The following is a 14,645-nucleotide window of genomic DNA, read 5'->3' on the forward strand; positions in this document are numbered from 1 at the left end:
ACCATCTGGATTATGTATCTTTTGAAAGTATCATTTACCTAAACTTATGTAGTGGGATTCTTACTGGTTCAGGAATTATTCCCGGGGAAGTTACGGCCAATCCTTCTAAAGTTGGAGGGAAAGGAAATCGTAGCTGCTATACATTCTCTCGCCTGTGCACTGTGCTCTCTTCTCTTGAGAGGTAGACAGAGAAGTTAAATGGTTAAGATGGTAAATTTAGTTTTTTACCACAATTAAAAAAAAGAAAAATTTACTAGACAGCGCTAGAGACCTTCAGAGCAACTCCCAGGGAAGCAGTCAAGAGACGCCCTCATCACCTTGCTAGAATACAATAAATTTCTTCTTCTTCTCACCCTTACTCATCCGTCGGACCCAGCTTAAATGCCATCTCTTCGGGGAGGCCCTTTACATTCCCTCCTGAGGTCTGAACCTCTTGCTGTGCCTCCGGATCAGTCCATCCACTCTCTCCCAGAAGTCTGGATCTTTCCTTTGTAGCACTTAGTACAGTTGTATTTATGTTGTCAGCTAACATGAATCTCTCCCGCAGAACTGAAAGCCCTACCAGGTAGGGACTGTTTCTCTGGCTAATCCTTGTATTACCGGGGCCCCAGCACCTTGTATGCAGCAGATACTCAATCCTCTCCTCCAGGTACAGCCTCTTACCCCACACATCTAACTTACTGGATATTATCAAAGGAGGAGGAGGAGAGGCACATGCAGTTTGTGAGTTTGGTGGTGGAGACAGGGGCTGAGCAGCTAGAGATGAAAGACGTCAGGCTGGTTACGTGGGGAAGCAAGAGGGAGCAACAAGGAGACCGTGGGAGCGCATTTAATGTTCCCCTTCCACATCCCCAACATCCCACTGCCACCCCGGACAGGCATCCAATAATACTTTACGTGTTCTTTTCTTTAGGGACTGAGGTGAACCTTGGGTTACAAAACCAAGGCCAAAACGATTTTGCAGAATTAGAATGTGTTCAGAAAACCAGCTGCAGTTCAACTGGATCAGATTTCAACCTGGAGATGACTGTGCTCCCCACATACTCTCCAGCCGAGGAAGCCCGCACCCCTCCCACGCGGGGAAAGGTGGGTGATGAACACTCCCTTCTGCCTGCAGTCGCTGCGGAGGACGCAGCCTCTCCGCACTGAGCCCTGCTATTTCCTTTTTGCCGCTCTCTTCCCTTCTCCTTTCCTTGGTTTCCCCTTTCCACGCAGCTTCTTCAGACGCATCTGCTCATCCTTGAAGTCCTGATGCTCATCTCTGGAGAAAGAAAAAAATAATCCAGTATTTTTACAGACTGGAAATGTACACCAGTCTAGCCCTGTTTCCTTAGGGGGCTCTGATAATTACGCCTTGACTTGTACAAAGCACACGCTCAGCTGGGTGAGCGGAAAGGATGCGGGGTCTCCGACGTACAGATGCACTGTATTCCAGTTCATTTCTGAGTCACAGTCCCCCTCACAAGCAATGTCTTAAATAGCAGTTAATTCCTAGGCCAGCCATGTAAACCTGTGTAACTATGCTACTTTCGTAGCTGCATGGAGACCCCGGAAGCCCCAGGAATTCGCACCTACTACAAGGGGCGCGGTGTGGCGGAAGCTGCCTTAATTCACAAAAGGCTGCAGGGGAAAGGCAGATGGAAGCCAAATGAAGACAGGTAACCCTGGGGACCAAGGCAGCAGGGCTACTTGGACACGTGGCTGGGGTGTAAGACGAAGTCTGCCTAGGGTGTGTAAAATGTCTGCGTTCGAGGATCAGACACCTAAAGAACAGTGTGACAGTTAAATATGTAAGCTCTGGAACCCATCTGAACCTGAGTTCAAATCACAGCTCCATCACTTAGTAGCTGTGTGGCCCTGGATAAGTGACTGTCCCTCTCTGAATCTTCGTCTCTTCACCTGTCAAGTGAGGACAACAACGGCATGTGAGCTAAAGGTGAGAGTGGGGTCTGCCGGTCACCTGCTAACTCCCGAGGCTGTTTGAAAACCGTGGCTGTATAGGGTGTGCTGTTTCAGTCCACGGCCGTAACGGACACAGCGGACCTCTGGGATGAGCTGTGATCGCCCCCAATAATCTATGCTCAACGAAGCGGCCAGAGTAATTCTTCTAAAATGTAAGTCACACCATGTTGCCTCTCTGTTCACAACCCTGCAAACGGCTCCCCATTTCCCCCAGAGCAAAAGCCAGCGTCCCCCACGGCCCTCAGAGCCCTTCGTGATCGGCCTGGAGTCCTACCACTCGCCCCGCGGCCTGTCCTGGCACACACCAGGCGCACTTCTGCCGCAGGGCCTTTGCTCTGCTCTTGCCTCTGCCTTGGAAGCTCTTCCCCAGGTCCCACCGGGCTCACTTGCCACCCTCACCTTCCCAAGAGGCAAACCCTGACAGTCCTGTTGATACTTTGCCCCGTCCGCTCCCTGTCCACGGAGTACCATAACCTTGCTCCTGCCCAGCTGGCTCTATGGCTTTTCTCCCCACAGATGTTTGAATCTGCAACGTGCCACATAAATTACTTATTTACTGTGTTCCCGCCCCCTTCTACCCTCTCTTCCCCATTTCCATCTACCCCCCGCCAGAAAGAAAGCTACTCCAAAGGCAGGGATCTTTGTCTCTGTTGATGAAATGGCCCAAGTACCTGCTGGACTAAACAGGCCACTGCTTTTGAGCACCTGGAGTAATATATATATGTATGTGTGTATATATATATATATACACTTAGCTCGCAGGCTCGCAGGCCGACGCGAGCTAAGTGTCGCTGGTTCGATCTTCCAGTCAGGGCACATCAGAGAAGGAAAACTCTGACTCCAAAAAACCTCCGCTGCCTTGCGGCATACCTCTTCAGGGGAAAGGCTAGGGGAGTAAACCCCGACAGAAAATCCGGAGCCGGAGTCCCTAAGGCGGTTTGACGTTGTAGTCAACACCGGCAACTCCTGCGGCGCACCTGAAGCCAAGCTGTATTGACTCCGTCTTTCCCTTGGATCCTTCAGCTGCGAAGAGAGGGGTGGTCTGCTGCATGGGCAACAGCAGACCCTCCATATCACCCTGCCCAGGCTCTGTAGCTTCAGCTTCACTGGAGAGGACACTCCAGCGTCATCGCAAGATGTCGATTCAACACGGGAGGAGACAGATACCGTGTCACTCCCGAGTCGGACTGCACAGCCATTCTCGGCGGTGCAGATAGACTCTTAAGAAGCTACACCATCGTCTCTCGAGACGGACGGCTGCCGACGATACACACACACACACACACACATTTTTCTTAACTATATTTTATTATGTTGTTACAGTAGTCCAAATTTTTTTCCCTTTGCGTCCCTCCACCCAGTACCCCCCTTCCCTCCAGCAGTCCCACCCCCCTTAGTTCATGTCCATGGGTCATGCATATAAGTTCTTGGCTTCACCCTTTCCTACATTATTCTTAACTTCCCCCTGTCTATTTTGTACCAACCGATTTTCTCCCCCCTCCCAGCTGATAACCCTCCAAATGATCCCCATACCTATTATTCTGTTCCTATTCTGGTTTGCTTAGTTGGATTTTGTTTTTATTTTTTAGATTCAGTTGTTGATAGGTGTGAGTTTGTTGTCATTTTAGTGTTCATAGTTTTGATCTTCTTTTTCTTAAATAAGTCCCTTAGACATTTCATATAATAATGACTTGGTGATGATGAACTCCTTTAGCTTTACCTTGTCTGGGAAGCACTTCATCTGCCCTTCCATTCCAAACGATAGCTTTGCTGGATGGAGTAATCCTGGTTGCAGGTTGCCTTTCATCACATTGAATACTGCTTGCCAGTCCCTTCCTGCCTGCAAAGTGTCCTCTGAGAAATCAGCTGATAGTCCTATAGGCACCCCCTTGTAGGCAACTCTTCGCCTCTCTCTTGCTGCCCCCAGGACTCTGTCTTTATCTTTCACCTTTGGCATCTCAATCATGATGTGCCCTGGTGTGGTCCCCTCTGGGTCCAGCTCACTCGGGACCCTTCGTACTTCTCGGACCTGTATGTCCATTTCCTTCACAAAATTTGGGAAGTTTTCCTCACTTTTTTCAATTCCTATCTCCTCATTCTGTACTGGTTGACTGTTTTTTCTTCCTTATGTTCCAAGTCATTGATTTGAACTCTGGTTTCCTTCCCTTCACCATTGGTTTTGTGTGGATTTTCCTTCATTTCACTTAGCATAGCGTTCACTTCTTCTGTTATGTGTTTGCCATACTCAAGCATATCTGTCAAGCCTGTGAGCATCTTTATTATCAGTGTTTTGAATTCTGCGTCTGTTAGGTTGTCTATCTCCTCATCTGTTAGGTTGGCTATTTCCTCGTCACTTAGTTCTCCCACTGGAACCTTGATCAGTTCCTCCTTTTGGGCCATACTTCTCTGTCTCTCAGGCTCCTGTGTTTGTTTGCTTCCGTGTCCCAGGTAGAGCTGTCGCTCCTGTTATGTCGTAAGGGGTGGAGCCTTAGGGATTCATCAGTACAGGGTGACCTGTTTCACCACGTTGTGGTGCTGTGTGTGGGGGAGGGGGTCTGAGCGGGAACAATGCTGCCTGTCCAGCACTCGTCCCTTTTCCAGGCACCTCACTCACTTCCACACTGGACTGGCACCCCTCTAGCTGCTGCCCTGGCCGTCGTTCCCAGGGTGGGTGGGTCTGTGGACGTTCTAGGATCATGGGGGCCCTTTAAACAAGCGGACTCTGCTGAGACCGGCAGTTTCTGCCTCCACCCCAACCCCCACTAGGCTGCACAGTCAGAAGCAATGAGGCTTGATTTCCCCCGGTGCTGGGACTGTGAGCTGCACAGTCTGTTGAGGAGCTGGGAATGCTCCCCAGGTGTCCCTCCTGACTTTTTAAAACGTGTGACTGCACTTTCCACCGGCCTGTTGCTGCCGCTGCCACCACTGCTGCCATCACCACACTGGGTCCTCTCCGCCCCGGCTCCGCCCCTCCTACCTGTCTGGATGAGTATTTCTTCTTTATATCTTTGTTTGCTGGACTTCCATGCAGCTTGATTTTCTGGAACTTCTCGTGGTTTCTAGTTTTGAGATAGTTGTATTCTTTCTTAGTTGTAGAGGGAGATGCAGCGTGTCTGTCTACGCCTCCATCTTGGCTTGAAGTCTGGAGTAATATTTTCTTTACTGGAGGTTGTCTAGTTTCATCCTGCCCGATGCCACAGTAGGCCTTGCTTTCAAGGTACCATTTACCATCACTAAATACATGAAAATAATTGTGCTTTTCCATGGATCACTGAATTGTTTTTTCCCTGTCCCCAAGGATAATCAAGGCTTTTTTCCTCAAACAGAGTGGCAGCAAACAGGTACATTAACCCTTTGAGTGCCATCGCTGCTGTGAGCGACGCTGACAAATTTTCCCAAAAGGGCCAGTGACTCTTTTTCCGATGGTTATAAATGTAAATAACAATGGAATAATTCGTATTTTATGGTTTGTTCTCTTTTTGTACCTCAGGTTATATATTGATATAATTTTTTCTCATGTTGATCCAAATTTTGAATTATGCATGGCTCTCAAAGGATTAAAATAGCTAAATTATCTTTTGTTATGGGTTATAACTTTCTACTTAGGAGATCTGCCTTCCAGTGATATTATCTTTTGGATAATAATAAACTAATTTTTATCTTCTGAGCCCAGACTAAATGGCAAGCGAAACTGCCCCAAAAGCAATTCCAGAAATTCAAAATAGGTCATGGATTATAATCTCTAATAATATATTAGCTAAGAAAACCTATCCTATTTGTTTACTGCTGCTCCCCTGTGCCCATTTTAAGTGCCCACACATGACAGGTACTTAAAAAAATATCCATGGGATAAATGAATGGGACAATCTTTAACTATCTGGAATGAACTAGTAATTTTATTCTATTAGAATGAACAGTCCCAAATTAATTTTTGTTTTGTTGCCCTAAGAGAAGTCCAATGAAAACATGTTAAATTTTAAAAAGTAGGCGTTTTAACTTTGTACAGGTATGCACTGTTTGAATTCTTTTGTAATGAGCATGCATTAGTTTGGTAAGTAAGATTTTTTTTTTAAAGAAAATGATAGTATAATTATTTGATCTGTTTTTTTCCCCAGAGTTGTATGTAGTCCTAAGCTCCCAGTTCCTATCCATACTCAAACATACAAATGCATGGTGGAATGAGCTTACTATTGCTGTGACACATTATTCTATTCTAATATCTATTACATATTACTCTTAATGGTGAACTACAGCTTAGTTAAGCCACGTTAGCATATCAAAAAGGGTACCAACTAAAAATGCCAGAAGAGGGTGCAAGGCAGTAAGAACTCCAACAAAATTGCTAGCAGGCAAGAAAGGAGGCTCCCCCACACCAGCCAGGAGGCGCCTCGGTCATAGGGCAGAGACTCTTCGTCTAACCAACAGGAACCTGCTTGGTGTTTAGACCAGTCTCCCCCGCATCTGCCCAGAGTGCTCCTAATGACTAACCATCTCCCTGTAGCTCGGTATGTCGTCAATGTTAAGTCACGTTATAGACAGAATTAAAATGTCTTCCAATAAATGCATGTTTCCTTTTATTTTTGGTATGCCTATTATGGATATTTCGGAAGCCTTTCCCCCCAGACTGTACCTTTTGAACTACCTGGGCACTATTACAAGATCCACAAAACCATAAAGATAGAAAGGACTTTTTTTCCTTTTCTGATCTATGACCAAAATCTCTCACAGGCCGCTCTCTTTGTTTTTCTTTTGCCATTACCTGTAGAGGCCATAAAAACGCAGTATCCCCATGAGCGCGAAATACGTGTTGTGATTTGGGTACCAGTCGTAGGTCTCCTTCCTCTTGGCCAGAGGCTGCTCACTGAACAGTTTCACCACTTTCATGGATTTGGAATCGGTAGGCCTGGCAACTTCTCCGAATAGCCGGGCACTCAGGCGAGACATGCGCAGGGCGTATTCCGAGAGCGAAGACATTCCTGGGGCAGCACGGAGCAGCCGCCGCCGCTGCGGAAAGTGAGAAGACAAACAGGGGAGTGTAAGAAATACCCCGATCACCTAACGAACACGTCACAAAATGGAAACGCAGCAAGTTACATGCGAGCCAGTCCATGTTGTTGGCGGGGCATGCCTTGGAGCTCAGGAACAGCCACGGTGCAGGGGGCCGTTTCCTTTGCACGTTTCACGTTTGCGACTTTGACACTGGGTGTCCACATACTACTGCTCTCTCGCTCTCCTGCCCTAGTTACAATGAACTATTTTGTGATTCAATAGGTTATTCACTGATGGTCAGTTTACCTATTTGTGGCTAGGCAGGGGCAGAGAAACAAGTTTTCCTACCCCAGCATCATTATACCTTCAGAAAACACCCACCTAAGCAGTCTGTAGAATAAATGTGCTGACTGCTTGCCATCTAAAGGTTTAATCACAGCAGAGAAATAATTATGCTGTTGTCTTTATTATCAGCCCTTTGAACACCGATCTCCTCAAGGGCTCCAGATGGCTGAGAGCTGCTAATGAGTGATGAGGTCATTTAGTCTCTAGGTTGCTGGGCTGAATTCTGCCTAGAGACTGAGAGCCGTTTGGGAAAAACAAACAGAGAGAGTCGTCTTACAGAAATAAAATGAAGGGCTCAGAAGATTCATTTTATTCCCGAACACAGGGCACTTATGAATTGTGATATTACTTGTCTTATCTTCCATCTTATATATTCTGCTTTAATGCAAACTAGCTAAGTTCTTATAAGCTGAAAACACTTTTTTCTTCAGAGGCACAGAATGTTGAAATAGGCATATAAATGATGTCCGTAATATGCAGAAATTACAGCTAATATACATCAAAAACTACATAGGTTATACATAAGAATCAAGAACGTTGCTGGTGGAACAACTATCTTACTACACCTCAGTTAAGATGTAGGGGTAACTATGGGCAGAATTGGTGATGTTACGTGACATTTTTATACATAGTGAGATGAGAATCTTTGCTAAGAGACCGTCCCGGGGGATAGATCCATTGAGATGAAAAGGAGTGGCTCTCCAAACAGAAACAGTCATAAACCTATCTTGAAAAAGCAGTGGGAGAAATATACAAAAAAAAGCCTCCTAAACAGGAATAATGCCAAGTAAATTTCAAAATAGCTCATGCAAGAAAACAACAAAACAGCACTAGTGTTTTAATTAAGGAATATTTCATGTCCATATCAAGACTCATTCAAAGAGCGGAGGCTGGCCTCAAACCAGCTTCTGAATCGTCAGGCACAGAGCATTTACCAGGCTGAAACCAACCAAGCAATCTTGGGCCAATAGTGCCATCCGAGGGCCAGTGATGGAAGCGTCAGATCCAAGGTCTCTGCCTTCCCCGATCCCCAACACCTGGGATCTGTGCAAGTCTTGCTTTTTCTTCATCCGTTTCCTTTCAGCAGTGCCCAGTCCCCAGATTCACTTCTCTCCCAACACTTGCTCCATTATATGGATGGGGATGGTTTGGGGTTGTATTTTCATCAATGAGGAGAAGAAGTCCTTAATTGTTTAACGCAGCGATTTTCAACAGGTGTGCCGCAAACATTTTTAAAACATGCAATACCTGACTCTTTATTCAGGGGCACTGACATATTTTCCTTTAGATTGTCAAATAAAAAAAAATGACAACAGCCAACATAACAATAACCATCTGGTGTGAATGAATCAAAATTATACCTATTTTTTATTAGATTGGCAAAAATGTACTATTTGGGCATGCCACAGAATTTTAGTAATTAGTTTATGTGTGCTATGAGATGAAAAAGGTTGAAAATTGCTGGTTTCATGTATAAATAGAAAGTCATTAACAAATCAGTGCCTTAAACCTCTAAAGGCCTCGCAAATGTCCAGAAATTGCCTTCAGAGCTTCCCAGTTTCTTTGCAAGTTTCTTTTTTCTCTGCTTCCCACCCCAAAAGTTATGTGTTTCCAAACATCAGATAAAAAACCCAAACTGTTTCTTAATCAACTCTGCTTTGTTTTGCTTAATTACTGTTTTGGCATCAGAATGGATTTTTGCTGCAATTGCATGGTATTTTCAGGATCGGTTATTTGTAAGGTGATCTAGGAACCATTAGCGAGGTCGTCCTGAACCTCTTCTCTCTAAATCTGAGTCTCCTTTTAGGAAAACAAAGCTTGCAGGGCTGTTGTGAGAAATAAGTCAGGCAGTGGCACCTAGGAAATGGCATTCACCTTAAAAAAAAAAAAAATCTAAACCTGTTCACAAGGTGGTGCTTATATGTTCGACACAGACACATGTTTATTTCTGTCCTCATTTAATTATGCAAAAAAAGAGATACATATTCCGTGAAGTTAGCCCTGTACCTCTCTGGGATAATATCCTCACTTACAAAGACTGACAGCCAGAGAACTGGGAGAGGGGACCAGCAGCTTGGTAACTTGACAGATAGCAAGGAGGAAGGGACTTCTTAGGACAGGGGTCATTTAAGCCATCACAGGACGCTAAGTTACACAGCAAATTACTGGGACACGTAGCTCATAAATCATAAGGTCTCATTAGAACCCATCGGAACATGGTTGTATCACAAAATCCAAGTCCTAAAACTTGTGTGATGGAGAAAGGGCATACACTACAAAGAACCAGTTGCTAAATAGAAGAAAACTGAACATGCTTATAATAATTAAAAATTACTGCTTTGTAGTCTTCCACATAGCACATATATGTCTGATTAAGAATGGAGAGGAGCTTGATGTTCTTTTTTTTCTTCAAATAGGCTAAAACAACTAAAAAGTTCTGCTGTCCATAAATATGGGTTCTAAGACCGGCACACTGCCACTGTTTTTTACTAGCTCTAAATTAAAGAAAAAATTCGGAAGCCTTCCTTAGAGGACTTTTCAGAACTCTGGTAGGCCTCTACAGATTCTTTCAATTTTATCTTTTTAAAAATACGATGACTCTATTAAAGGCATGAAAGTAAAAGGCAAATAATTTACATGTCAATTAGACTTATCCACATAAAGCCATTCTATTGGGTACAATTAAATCACTTTTCTTTAAATGTGAACTAAAGAAAACAGTGTCACGGACAAAAATTAACTGGAGTTGAAAATGCTAAGCAAAAACAAATTACTCAAACATGGTTAAGCCCACACACAAAAATTTCTCTGTTTTTACCTTGGCAAAAAAGGGCAAGTTTCTTTGATCTTTCTGATCGGTCCGAGGCACTTAAAAGGTGAGGTGTACTATTTATTTCAATATTGACTTTGGATTAGGTTTGCTTTTTTTTTTTTTTCCATGAAAAGTGCAGTTCTTAGCCTGGATATCCAGCATGGTGGATCCCATGGAACTTGAAAAATGTATGAAATGTGAGTGTGCGTGTGTATAAATCCTGCTGGGGAGCTTGCTCGTTTCTCCAAAACCAGTGGCTAGAGGAGATCACGAGCTCTGGAGCTGAAAGTCTGGTTGGAGTTTTGCGTCTGCTCTTGGACGGCCGCGTGGGGTTTGCGCTCTTTGCCTCCGCTGCCTCATTGAGGACATGAGGACGGTTATTCTACCTCCGCACTGGGAGGCTGACGCACGGAACTCGGGCCACAGCGCCTGCCCGAAGCATCTCCAGGCCTCCAGGAAACGCACGCACGATGTGCCCACGTGTTTCCCAGGAAAACAATCGGAACGCAATGCTTGACTTATTTTAAAGCCCGGTACCGATTATTTTACTGCGTCGCAGAGAGACAGGAAGGGCTCTGAATATATAACCGCTTTATTCAGTTCAACGAGAACGTCCCCAAACCCCTCCCACTGACTCGACTGCGCCTGCCAGTGATGGAAGGATTGGTGTCAAGGTGACTGACCTGAATCGGCAGGGTATTCTAATTTTTTAACATCACTTTATTATATTTTTCTCAAACTGGTAACAAAATTCATCTGCATGCTCCACACAAAGCTATGGTGCAAAAAAGCCATCTGGTGAGCAGAGAAACTAAGCCCTGGAAGTCCCTAAACAGGAAGCCAGGAACGGCGCGGGAGAGGGAGCAAGGCTGGCTTCCTTCGTCTGGAAAAGCGCCCAACTTACGCAGGAAAAGGCCAAGGTAACTGAATGATACCAGCGAAACCTCCACGCGGCTTCCTAGCGCCCGGTTCCTGGCGACCCTACAGGGCTGTGCGCTCCCGCAGGACCTCGGCAAGCACCGCCCGCCCCTCAGCACAGACCCCCACAGAAGTCCCGGGCAGCCTTACCCAGCAGTTACCTTCCTGTCCCCACGCGTCCTTCTGCCGGAAGGCCCGCCCCCGCCCCGGCGCCGAGTCTCGCCAGTTGCTGCGGCGGAGAGCAGTAGAGAAACGCAAGCTTGGGGGCTAGAGGGGACCCCTACTGGGAACCCCGGAAGTACGAGCGCCAGACCCGGCGCCTGCGCAGTGAGGTGGGCTCCTCCGAGTGTGCGGACGGCCGAGGCAGAGTTGGCTCGGGAAGTCACGTTTCTATGAGTCTTTGCAAAGTGCGCTCTGTTTTGTTGGAAATGGCTGCACAGCTGCCCCACAAGCCTCTGAAGCACTGGTTGTGTGTGCGTTGTCTGGAGGATAAAATGCACTTTCTTTTTTTATTTTCCTTTGAACTTTCTGAGTATTTTCTCGTTTTTATCCACCCTATGCCTTAACGCGATCTCGGGCATTCCGTGGTTCTAGGGGCTGAAGAGGGTTGGGAGCCATGTGGGGTGCCATCCACCTTCCCTGCCACCTGCCCACGCACCGCCTCGGCAGTCAGGATCACCTGCAGGAGCCCGTCCCAGACGCGCCCTGGCCGGGTGCGGGGCCTCTCATAAATACTCTACGATGTACCCTAGAAATAAGGCAAATCAGCAGGGAGCCGTATACCTAAAATGTACGTTATTGACACGCTCTTCCCTCCTATAGCGTTTTATGTTTTGACGTCAATCTGTGCTATAGAATTTGCTTTGACATGTTAGTATTGTATGATACCCTGATTAGCCATCGAAACTTGGGTACGGTGTGAGAAGGTTACTCGTCGTCGTCGGCAGCCGTCCGTCTCGAGAGACGATGGTGTAGCTTCTTAAGAGTCTATCTGCACCGCCGAGAATGGCTGTGCAGTCCGACTCGGGAGTGACACGGTATCTGTCTCCTCCCGTGTTGAATCGACATCTTGCGATGACGCTGGAGTGCCCTCTCCAGTGCCCTCTCCAGTGAAGCTGAAGCTACAGAGCCTGGGCAGGGTGATATGGAGGGTCTGCTGTTGCCCATGCAGCAGACCCCCCCTCTCTTCGCAGCTGAAGGGTCCAAGGGAAAGACGGAGTCGATACAGCTTGGCTTCAGGTGCGCCGCAGGAGTTGCCGGTGTTGACTACAACGTCAAACCGCCTTAGGGACTCCGGCTCCGGATTTTCTGTCGGGGTTTACTCCCTTAGCCTTTCCCCTGAAGAGGTATGCCGCAAGGCAGCGGAGGTTTTTTGGAATCAGTTTTCCTTCTCTGATGTGCCCTGACTGGAAGATCGAACCAGCGACACTTAGCTCGCAGGCCGACGCTCAATCCACTGAGCCAAACCAGCCAGGGTAGAGAAGGTTACTACAGTTACATATATACGTGGTATAAGGAAAACCCTTCATCTTACTCTGCATTGTTCAGCCCAGAAAAGCTGTTCTGGGTGGAAATGTGACCTCGTCTTGCGTTTCTGGGGAGTTCGCTTGTCTTTATCGAATGGCCACTGAATCATGTGAACAAGGAGGCTTCCTTGGCATATTGGCTGTTAGAAAGTTTGAAGCCAAATTTGCAGTGGACTCATGGCAAGAACTATTATATGTATATTTGCATAAACTTTGTTGTCAGCTGTATTTTGTATATCTGTCTCTGGCTTTCTCTTTACATATTTATAATTTGTGTTAGTATGTTTGTGAATCTCTGTAAACTACCATAAGTCTTAAATTTTTTTTTTAAATTTACCATAACTCTTGAAAAATAACAAGGTATAAAGTTACAGGTGGCCTTGTACTCTGGGCACTTTGCACTATGAACCTCTTTAAATCAAATTAATGGGGTTCATATTAGTTTTCTGAGCCTGCTGTAACCAAAACCCACAAAGTTGTGGCTTAAAATGTTTTCTCTCACAGTTCTGGAGGCCAGAAGTCCAAAATCAGCACCACCGAGCCAACATCAGGGTACTGACAGGGTCGTGCTCCCTGCAGAGGCTCTAGGGCAGAATCAGTTCCTTGACTCTTCCAGCTTCATTGACTTGGGGTCACATCACTCCAGTCTTTAAGGCTAGCGTTTTCAACTCTCTCTCTGTTCCCTCTTCAGGGCACCTTCCCCTCTCACGTGTGTCAGATCTCCCAGTGCCTCTCCCTTACAGGGATACATGCGATTGCATATAGGGTGCTCTTGTTTAATTACAGATAACTCCCCACCTCCAGACCAGTCATTTATGCGTGTCTGCAAAGTCCCTCTTTCTGTACATGGTAGTATTTACCAGTTTCAGGGACTAGGACCCGATACCTTTGGGGGAGGTTTTCCAGTCTACCACACAGCTGGACACAGCAAGCTTATGGTACTGGCCCATAGAAACTGTTACTGACCAATGGGGAAATCTGAACATTCGGGGTGGGGCAAACTAACATAGGAGAGTAAAGTTTCACCTCCTATGGACATTGACTTCTAGACCTCAGTTGACTCACTTGTACCTCTAAGATAAGGCTTCTTTCTTTTTTCTTTCTTCTTTTTTTTTTTAAATTCTCACCCCAGGACATGCTCACTGATCCTAGAGAGAAGGGAAAGGAGGGAGAGAGAGGCAGAGAAACATCGATTGGCTGCCTCTCCTACACACCCTGACTGGGACCGAACCCACAATCTAGGCATGCACTCTGACTTGGAATCAAACTTGTGACCTTTTGGTTTACAAGGGCGGGGATGCTCCAACCAACTGAGCCACACCAGCCAGGGCCAAGCTAAGGCTTTTTAAAGGACACTTATTGTAATCAGGGATTACCTTGCATGTTTCTATTTTCTGTAACTCATTGTTTTAAAATCGTGGGCTGTGACTCATTAGTTGGTTGTGAAATCAACTTGGTTGCGAGCAGCATTAAAAGGCATTAGAATAGGGAGTATCTGAGTGCATTACGTGTAGTGAGGGTAATTATTGTTTCATGAAACAATATGTGTGTGTGTGTGTGTGGAGATCATAATGTAAAATATACTTCTTACTCTAGGGTGTGGTAAGATAGAAAGCCTTCTCTGTAAGCAGTTTCATTATTCATCATGCTGTATAGCACATAGTCCTTACCATTACATAGAGCAAGAACTAAAGCTCGCTTCAACTTCAAGTTCTTGTTGTGTGGCATAGTCCAAGGGGCAAATGGATACTCACTCCTCTAAGTAAATTAATTTATGGATCCCCTATAAGTACTCTTTCCCAGAATCAGGTAGCTTCTTGTCTTCTGCTTTGGCATTTACATTAGTTCTTTTCTCATTTAACCAAAGAAAGGTGTATCCCTCACCCAAGGTGAAAAACTCTCCGGGATACCAAACAAAGGGAGAGAATTCAACCTGCTTTAGAGGGAAGCTTTCCGTAATAATCAGTCAAGGCACTATATACGCCCTCCCGCTTCCTGTCTTTTCCTGTCTTATGTGCTTCCAGATAAGGGCGGAGCACGTCTGTTAGAAATGCAGTAATTGGATATTTGTTGTGATTTTCTGAAGTCAGATA

At 45.9% G+C, this 14,645-nt stretch overlaps 1 protein-coding gene across 2 annotated transcripts; it reads right to left on the reverse strand.

The window, feature by feature from the left end:
• Window positions 1–1,136: 1,136 nt before the first annotated feature.
• Window positions 1,137–11,255, reverse strand: MRPS33 (mitochondrial ribosomal protein S33). Of its 2 annotated transcripts, none has more exons than XM_090286821.1 (3): window positions 11,177–11,255; window positions 6,722–6,966; window positions 1,137–1,261 (listed from the first exon to the last, which is right to left on the reverse strand). In XM_090286821.1, exons 2-3 carry the CDS (start codon window positions 6,934–6,936, stop codon window positions 1,156–1,158), a joined length of 321 nt encoding a protein of 106 aa, XP_090142947.1. In that variant the 5' UTR covers window positions 6,937–6,966; window positions 11,177–11,255; the 3' UTR covers window positions 1,137–1,155. The 2 variants fall into 2 exon arrangements, with proteins under 2 accessions (XP_090142947.1, XP_090142948.1); XM_090286822.1 differs by lacking the exon at window positions 11,177–11,255 and adding an exon at window positions 11,013–11,148.
• Window positions 11,256–14,645: the final 3,390 nt, after the last annotated feature.

This window comes from Furipterus horrens, unplaced genomic scaffold (assembly GCF_987537825.1).
Source record: "Furipterus horrens unplaced genomic scaffold, mFurHor1.1.pri manual_scaffold_9, whole genome shotgun sequence".
NCBI classification, from domain to species: Eukaryota; Metazoa; Chordata; class Mammalia; order Chiroptera; family Furipteridae; genus Furipterus; species Furipterus horrens.